Source organism: Helianthus annuus, chromosome 16 (assembly GCF_002127325.2).
Source record: "Helianthus annuus cultivar XRQ/B chromosome 16, HanXRQr2.0-SUNRISE, whole genome shotgun sequence".
Lineage (NCBI taxonomy): Eukaryota > Viridiplantae > Streptophyta > Magnoliopsida > Asterales > Asteraceae > Helianthus > Helianthus annuus.
Window position 1 is genome coordinate 138,036,617 of NC_035448.2, and position 9,118 is coordinate 138,045,734.

General features: G+C 35.6%; 1 protein-coding gene across 1 annotated transcript; it reads left to right on the top strand.

Moving 5' to 3' along the window:
- The first annotated feature begins 935 nt into the window (after positions 1 to 935).
- On the top strand, positions 936 to 7,252 carry LOC110915263 (hsp70 nucleotide exchange factor fes1). The gene is made up of 8 exons (XM_022159931.2): positions 936 to 1,318; positions 3,919 to 4,010; positions 4,128 to 4,278; positions 5,232 to 5,359; positions 5,462 to 5,620; positions 5,702 to 5,887; positions 6,782 to 6,979; positions 7,151 to 7,252. The coding sequence occupies exons 1-8, from the start codon at positions 1,090 to 1,092 to the stop codon at positions 7,169 to 7,171; spliced, it is 1,164 nt and encodes a 387-aa protein (XP_022015623.1). The 5' UTR covers positions 936 to 1,089; the 3' UTR covers positions 7,172 to 7,252.
- The last annotated feature ends 1,866 nt before the right edge of the window (positions 7,253 to 9,118 follow it).

The following is a 9,118-nucleotide window of genomic DNA, read 5'->3' on the forward strand; positions in this document are numbered from 1 at the left end:
TAATCCCCACGGGGCCCACCAGTGAAACGTTTGGAAATCGGGGTGTGACATGGAAGGTCGTCAATTCAGGGTAGTAATGGTGGGGTTTCCAAAGTTAATTTTCAATTTTCCTCCCAATAAAACAACCCTAACGAATTCCATGATCAAGGAGGCCCTACTCCAGCTGACAGGTGGACTCCCAGGGTGGGTCGATGGAGATGGAAACTTAAGACAGTGCGGATTTTGGAAAGATAATTGGAACAGATTTGAATCAGATTAGAGACAAGGTTGAAAAAGTAACAGTGGATGAAAGTAATAATGTTGTTTTATTATAAATATTCTATCGATTAATATTAAGGGTATTAGAGGGGATGGGAAGCCAAAGTGGATAAGGGACATAAAATGGGCGAATGGGTTTCATTTATTGTTTTCCATGAGTCTCAAAGTTTTGGGGTGGATGAGGCGTTAATCCTGAGTTATTGGAGGATATCTATTTTTGATTGGGAGGTACTAGAGCCTAATGGGAGGTCTGTGGGTCTTGTTTATGTCTGGGACCCGGGAGTGTTCGTGAAGTCTGAAGTGGTCAAAGATTCGATTTTTCTATTAATTAAGGGCCAGTTTAAAGAAAGCAATGAATTGGTGAATATGTTAAATGTAATACACGAAGTTCTAGCCTAGTTATTTTTTTTTTAAATTTGGACCACTGACGGACCACTAGAGTATCATCGTGCCACCAGCAGAACCACCCGATCATATCCATCTCCACTAGGCAATAACACATATACACCAATTCAGGTGGAAACCCAATAAATCTAGGAAAACCCCCTTTGTGGGAATCGAACCCATGACCTAATGGTCATAAGCCTTATCCCACCTTCAAGATACCACTAGGCTATAATGCCATGGGTTCTAACCTAGTTATATATATTTAAATTTAAAGTTTATACAAGTTACCAATAAAGAGGTGAAATGACAAATTAGCCCAATGTAAAGAGCGACTATACAAGTTACCCAATCAAGCAGCAAAACTATCAAATCAGTTCGAAAGAAGTTTCTAGACAACAACAGAAACAGAGGGGAAAGAAACCACCGCAGCCGTTGGATCTTCCAATGGGACGAAGACTCTTGACTTTCGCGTTTGCGTTGGTGGTAGCGGTCACGGCGTTACGGTTCTCCACGGCTGAACCGGTCAATAACTCCGCTTCCGGTGGCTTATTGTGGTCGTCTGCTAACGGTGCAGGACTCGTTGGAAACACTGAAACCGATGAATCGTTAAATGACCATGACGAACTTGACGGCGGTTTTCCGTCACTCGATGGGATGTTACAGTGGGCCATAGGTATACTACCTCATAACTCTTAATTGTTATTATTTTTTGTATTTTTATCATGTTATGATTTTAGATTTTAGATTCTAGTTTTATGTGTTAGATTGATTTGTAGAGTATATGATATAGATGTTATGTAGTATTCAAATATTACTACTGTTGTTTAGATTTTTAGAACTGAATTTAGTATTGCTAGAGATTTTGATTTGTAAGCAAATGCTTACACAGAAATAAGAAAAAGTAAGGCGTGTGTGATTATACGACTCAACGCGGTTTAAGAGGATCCGTGTTCTTAAGGATTTTGAAGATTGAAACCAAGTAGTGATCGAATTTGTAATTTCTGAACTAGTCATTTCGTAATCTATACGGTCTGTAGTGTTTTTAGAGAACTGTTTTGTTAATGACGGTTTCAAGCTCGTATGGAGAACTAACTGTTATAAGATGAAAGTTGAGTAGCTAGAGTATGCAAAGGTTTGTGAGGCTTCTTTGATAAGGAAAGAAATATGAAAAGTAGGAAGGGTTAGCATCAGTAGGTGACTTTAGGATGTAAGTGTTAACAACGTTTTGCGCGTTTGCAATAATTGGATAAGGAACATAGTTTGAAGTGGCTAGTTTGTGATTGGGTGTGCTGAACTCAAATCTGCCTAAAGGGTTCCTTTAGAAGCTTGGCCTTTAGAAGCTTCATAACTTCCTACCTAGCGGTTAGGCTGCCTCTGGTATATGAAGTGGGAGACTGTCTGTAAATGACTTTAAATTGGGTTCCTTTGATAGCAGTATGGCAGATGCTATTGTAACAAATTTCTGCCAAAGGCAACCATTGAATCCAGTTACTAGGCGTATCAAAGAACATAGATTTTAAGTATGCACTGTACATACGGTTCATTAGACTCTCGAAACTCTGTAAATAGATTTAGGACCATTAGTGAGGTCTATTAGCATAATTAGAACTCAAAATGGCTATTGTGAGACTTAAAAGTTGGCCCACATCAGCAAGGGTCAACCCCAATCTGATAGTAACAAGACGTAAGGTCAACCTTCGAAAAGAACGTACTAACATGCAGCTCGCCTAACATAAGAATGACAAAAGTCTGATTATTTTGGCCTTGAAATGAAAGAATTTACAACATCGACACTTCTCCTCTTTGCTACATCGCTTTATTCAAATGTCCTCTTTTCATAGTTGTTAGTTTCTTATAGTTTGTTGACTTTGTTCATCTTGAAACTACTTTTGACCCTGGAAATTGAACTCATTTGCCCCGTCTTGACAATTGAGATTAATAGAAGGTAAAGTAGGGAGTCATCCCACACCCAATGTGAGGTCATATCCGGCTAGTGGCATCAAATACAAAACAATACAAAATGTGAGACCTTTCATCTTTCACTTGTACCCTTCAATCGCTTTATCACATATTATCTTCCCTATCATTTCTCACTTTATTTCCCATGGAAGGAAGGTAAGGTTTAGTAATCGCATTCCAATTTCTATGCCAATGAGGTATCAATGTAGTCGTTTTTGAAATTATATCTTAATCTTTCATTCAGTTATCTGAAGGCGTCTGAATTTGTTTTGTAAATTGCATCTAAATTATATCTTAATTTCATTCAATCTTTCATTTAACTTATATCTTGAAGTATTTGAACTATATGTTAATTTTTGAATTTCTAAGTACTTGATTTGTTATGTTTAAGTTTAATTGCTTATGTTTGAACCATACTATTTGAAAGTTGAAGTATTTATGTGATTTTTGAAGTATTATTTTTATATTATTGTGTGTGTATATATAAATTTGAAAAATTACGTATAAAAATTCCCATTCTGATTAATCCCTAGGCGGTACCTCACCGCCCGACTAGCGCCTAGCGCCTTCTACAACATTGATGGAAGGTTTAGTAATCGCATTCCAATTTCTATGCCAATGAGGTATCAATGTAGTTGTTACTTGTTAGAACTTCCAACCTTTCGTAGTAACGTGCCACTGCTGGGTAGTCAAAGGCTCAAAGGCCCTGTGTAAAAAGTCAATTTTAGGAAACAATGAAAAAATATGTAAGTCATAGAAAATTAGAAAAAAATATAATAGTCAGCTCTCCATCTTTTCAAGGCACCTGCTGAAATCTGAGCAAAATCGACATCTTTTTGTCAATAAGCTTTTCTTCACAGTCATCATCGATAGCTTCCAAAATATGTATTGTAAAGTTTGTCTTTATATCTAATTATCTATGTCTAGGTGCTTACTTTTCATCACAAAAGTAACATAATCCCTTTTGTCACCAAGCTCAGCTAGTCTTTCTATTATTAATAGTTTAATACGTTTAGTAGTTATCTTTGGTTGTCCATGGCCTTGTGGTCTAGTGGCATGGTGATTGCTGTAAGAAGCATTCGTTAATGAGTTGCCAGTAGTTCATGGCAATATAGGTGACTTTTGATTCCTCTTCCTCTCTTACTACTTTCTAGCAGCCAACCTTGTTGATATTGCAGAACACGTATGCTTACGTTGAACTCATTTTACTTTGTATGTCTGGAATTCTGAAACTAATGAAAGGTAGACATTGGAGTTTCCATGAACGTTATATATTTTTAATCAGGAATTGCTTTTTCTTGCTCATTCTTGCAGGTCACTCTGATCCTGCAAAGTTAGAACTGAAGGCACATGATGTCCAGAAGTTATCCGCAGATGAGCTGCAACAACGTCAAATGGAACTCAAGGTTAGAATCATACTTGTGTCATAACTTACTGGAATAATAAACAGTTGAAGCAACCGAATGTTAAAAAGACTGCACATTTTACTAGGGACTAATGGCCATTTTTTTCCCTCTATTTAGGAACTGGTGGAGAAATTAGAAATGCCATCCGATGCAAAACTGATGAAAATTGCGATTGATGACTTGAACAATTCATCTTTGAGCTTGGAAGACCATCACCGTGCACTAGAGGAACTTCTGGTACTTGTTGGGGCAATCGATAATGCCAACGGTATGCGCTTTCTCAGTTTTCGTGTCACCCTGTCTAGTCATATTTTTTTGGTACTTTTAACTAACTATAAACCTCATTTTCAACACTAAAAAGGTGATGCATTGTATCCCAGAATAAGTTGTTATTTGTTACTGAGCGGGTCGATATTTAAGGCACATAGTTAATCATTGTAACTCAATTATATACAAAAATCAATAGGGTTGGTTGTAAACGAACCAAACGTACTCGAACAAGGCCTTGTTCGTGTTCGTTCATTAAGGAATGAACATGTTCATGAACGGTTCACAAACGCTTACTGAACGAGATTTCTTGTTCGTGTTCGTTCATTAAGGAAATGAACATGTTCGTGAACACTTACCGAACGTAAACGAACACAAACATATGTTCATGAACATAATGAACACAAACAAACATTATGTTTTCATTTTAATATAAAATCTACTTTTTTTCATAAGAAAGATTACGAAGAAACCACCAAAAATATAGAAGTACTTAACATAACTATCCGAACATAGCTGATATAATTATCATAAACATAATTAACACAAAAACTAAGAAGTTTGTTAAGCTTCAACACAAATTGAAATGATCAAATGCGAGATGTTGGCGGAGGGTTATAGTACAACTATGGTTTCGAATTTTTAAAAACGAAAAGCAATAAAATCAAAAAAATAACATAAAAACCAAATCAACACAAATAACATAAACGAGCGAACATAAATGATTACATTACCGAACGTTCACGAACATAAACGAACGAACGCAACCTCTGATCATGTTTGTTTGTTTAACTTACCGAACAAAATTTATTGTTTGTGTTTGTTCTTTTATTAAACGAACGAACATAAACGAACTTCCCACCAAACGGGTCACGAATTGGTCGCTGAACGTTCGGTTCATTTACAGCCCTAATAAATTAATACACGAAACCTTATGTTTCAACCGACTTGCAGATTTACACAAAATGGGAGGTCTTTCTGTGGTTATAAGAGAACTTACTAACTCAGATTCCGGTATAAGGACAACTTGTGCATGGATTATCGGTAAAGCCAGTCAAAACAATCCCGTAGTTCAGGAGCAGGTACAAATTTTCTCATTCTTACTCATGTAACTGGAACATCATTTATTTTTAGCAACTCTGTAACCGTCGGTAACGCAGTCACATTATATTTGTGGATTCTAGGTTCTTGTACTGGGAGCATTGCCGACACTAATTACGATGGTAAAATCACGTTTCACAGAAGAAGCTATCAAAGCATTGTATGCTGTTTCATCAGTTATTAGAAACAACCGGAATGGTATTGACTTGTTCTACTCAGAAGGTGGAGATATAATGGTTCAGGTAATGTAGGTGGAGAGATCGGTTGACGAAACATAATGTTTAAGCTTTTGCGTAACTGGATCTTGAAACTTTGTTTTGTAGGGCGTTTTGAGTAATGCCACTGCTGATGTTAGACTGCACAGGAGATCGGTGTCACTTGTCGGTGATCTGGCGGAACATCAGCTGGAATATAGTAGCAAACCCGAGCCGCCTTTTTTTAGCAGTTGTGCACTCGTGAGGCCGGTCCTTGATTTGACAACATCAGATGATTTGGACCTACAGGAAAAGGTTGTCTTTACACACACACACCATTTTTTACTTTTCATCTATGTCAAGTTCCATCAATTTTTAAGAGTAAAATGCCAAAATCATCTCTGAGGTTTAGTCATTTTTGCTTGTTCCATCCAAAATGAAAAATGACTTTTTTGTGCATTTGAGTCCTTCAGGTTTGCGTTTTATTGCCATTTAGAGTTTGTCAATTTACTGCGAATTTCCTCCCTCGAAATTTGGCCCATAGGGATGAAAATGGCAAGATTTCAAACTTTTAGGATGAAAATGGCACCTCAGGAACGAAAGTCGCAAAAGTGGTCAAACCTCGAGACACGAAAATGACATTTTACTCTTCTTTTAATCTTAAATAAATTTTATATGCTTCACTGAAAAGAAATATTATTCCATAAAATCTAGAATTTTATTCTCCACAATTTGAGTATAGTATTGCTATATATATATTTTATATAAATGTATGATGCATTGTTGATTAGAGCGGTGCGTCTAGCTAATACTACAATGTGTCCAAAAATTTTTTATGCTTCATTTAAAAAAAAGCACAAAATCTAGAATTTTATTCTCTTCAATTTGAGTATAATATTACGATATATTTTTATTTAAATGTATGATGCATCGTTGATTACACTTACAGCAGTGCGTCAACTTTTTGTGCTGATTTCATGTTGTAATGAGTTTCTATCGTCCAAACATTATGATTGAGTGTGTAGGTGTCCTAACCATTATAATAGGCTATTTGTTGGCAAAAACTTAAATGGACTTAAATACCCTTCACCCTGAAAACTCATGCATATACACGTGTCGCCTCCTTATGTTTACGTTTTTAATGATTTTGACGCTTTTTAGAATAAATGTATGTATGTGTGTAAACAATTTATGTTGGTATATTTTCAGGTACTTGTCGCTGTGAAGAATCTTTTGAAGCTGAAGTCAGCCGAAGCGCTTGTTGTTGACGGATTCTGTGGATTAAAGGGAGCACTAGAAAGGATGAGACATCAATTACAGCAGGAGGAAGATAGAAGAGAGTATGCAAATGATGTTGAAGGCCTTTGCAAGGAAGTAAATTTGATTTATCTTGAAAAGCGTAACAAGGTACATCTAAATGGTCTTAGCTAGTGGTGTCGATCATATCGGGTTAGTGGGTTGGAATCATTGAACCTAAACACGAACCATATTTAAAATCATGTAACCTGAACACGACCTGTTTAACCAATTTATCTAAAGTAGGCAAACGGGTTGTAAATTTGTGAAATGTATTGGCAGGTCTCACAGGTTCCGACGTGAATACATGATTAGTCCCAAAAGAATTGGTAAACCGGAGCAGACAGAATTCAATTTCGAGAATTGAAATTTGGTTTTTTTTTTCATGCTTTGGTTTGATCCAAAACCGAATCTGATGTTTGGTTTTTGGTTTGATTTTTGGGACGTAAGGTTTTAACTCGAATCAAACCGAAACCTGTAATGTAGTTACTTGAATATATCAGTTTACTACTTACTGTATTACTACAAGAGTTTATATTACAAGCAGGATATTTTCAGCTAGTTAGTTTTTTAACACTTTCTTTTAACCAACTTTTGAATATGAGAAGACACCAGGCGTTCAAGATCCGTTTATATGAATTGACTTGACCAGTTTGACCATTTTGGTCGACTTTTGATTACGCAATCTTACTTACAATTTCACGAGCTATAGGGTAATGTGTGGCATATGTCGTTAGATATCGGGTTGATATGATAAAATACGGGTATATGATACCACTCGTGCACTCTGGTTGTGTTTCAATCCGTTTATTGCAATGTGTATACGAATGTGCCGATTTATCATATGCTACATTTTCCATCTCGCATATGCTATGTGTCAATTTCCAAATCGTTCCAATATGAAGTTCGGTAACAAATAGTATTTACTGTAACTAAATTATTAATACATTTTGCTATTGACATTAGATATGCTCTATGTTACATATTTAGCATCAAGTTGCACACAATATTCATGATCCATAGTTTGATATATTTTGACATTGTTAAATGGCCATTTGACTAAATTCATTGACATGTCTCTACCAAGCACATGCCACAACACCTTTCAGGTTAACTAGAGCTGTAGCCGAAACTTAATTTTTTTTTGAACGGCATCGGTTTTTAATTTAATTATGACTTGGTCGTTTAGAAGAGATTCTTTCTCGATCAGAATAGTGGAATGGAAGACACTACAAGAAAGATATACTTTGATCAAATCATGCTTAGTTTAATAATGGTAAAAATTAAACAATTTCAAATTTATTGATTCATATCCAATGTATCCTAACACTCCTAATTAGGTTATTTTTTTAATTTTTTTAAATCCCTTTCATTCTCTTTTCTGTCTTCTATCTATCTCTCTCTCTCTCTCTCTTTTCGAAAGTCAATCGCTCCTTTATTTAAGATTGTGATAGTAACAATATGGCCCCTCAACTTTCATTTATTTCATTCTCTACCTAATTTTATAAAAGATTTATCATTTTAGAATTCCAAGAACATCATGCTACAAATTGTACCCCAACAAATAACTGTAAATATATAATAGTGTTTAACCCCCCCCCCCCCCCCGCGCGTTGTGGGCACGGGGATCGTAAAACAATGCTAAGAAAACAACGACCAAATGGGAAAATCGTAAAACAAAAACGCAAATTTATACACCCATCTGGTAAAGACAAAAATAAACTTATACTGCAGGCTGACATAAAATGTAGACAAACTCAAACTTATAGAGAAAGCTTTAACTTAAACTTAAAGACCCAAAAAAAGTTGACAAGACTTCCAGGTCCAAATATAAAGTATACAAACATAACTCAAATTATAAATCACACAAATAAAAAACAGAAGAGAAAAGCAAATAACATCAACGGCAATTTTACAAATATGACTAAGTTGAGAGCTTCTTTGACTACAAGAAGCTATCTCAATCGTTATTATATAGTACTATGATTTTTTTTTTCTTATCCGCTTCTTTAATAATTTCCAATATAACCACACAAAAAATTACTCTACATGTCATTATTCATTATGTAACAATAACCTTTTAGGGGCTGTTTGGCAACATCTGAATAGTTAAGTGCTAAACTAGTAAGAGGTCTGAACCATTAAGAGCATGTATAATGTTTAACCGTTCAGAGGCAAATGTCTAACCAATTCAAATTATAGGTCTTAACCATTCAAACTCTGTATAATGCTTAACCATTCAGAGGTAAA

Coding starts and splice junctions, on each gene's coding strand:
- LOC110915263 (XM_022159931.2), top strand. CDS start 1,090: ATGGGACGAAGACTCTTGACTTTCGCGTTTGCGTTGGTGGTAGCGGTC. Junction 1,319..3,918: donor GATGTTACAGTGGGCCATAG/GTATACTACCTC, acceptor TCATTCTTGCAG/GTCACTCTGATCCTGCAAAG. Junction 4,279..5,231: donor GGCAATCGATAATGCCAACG/GTATGCGCTTTC, acceptor ACCGACTTGCAG/ATTTACACAAAATGGGAGGT.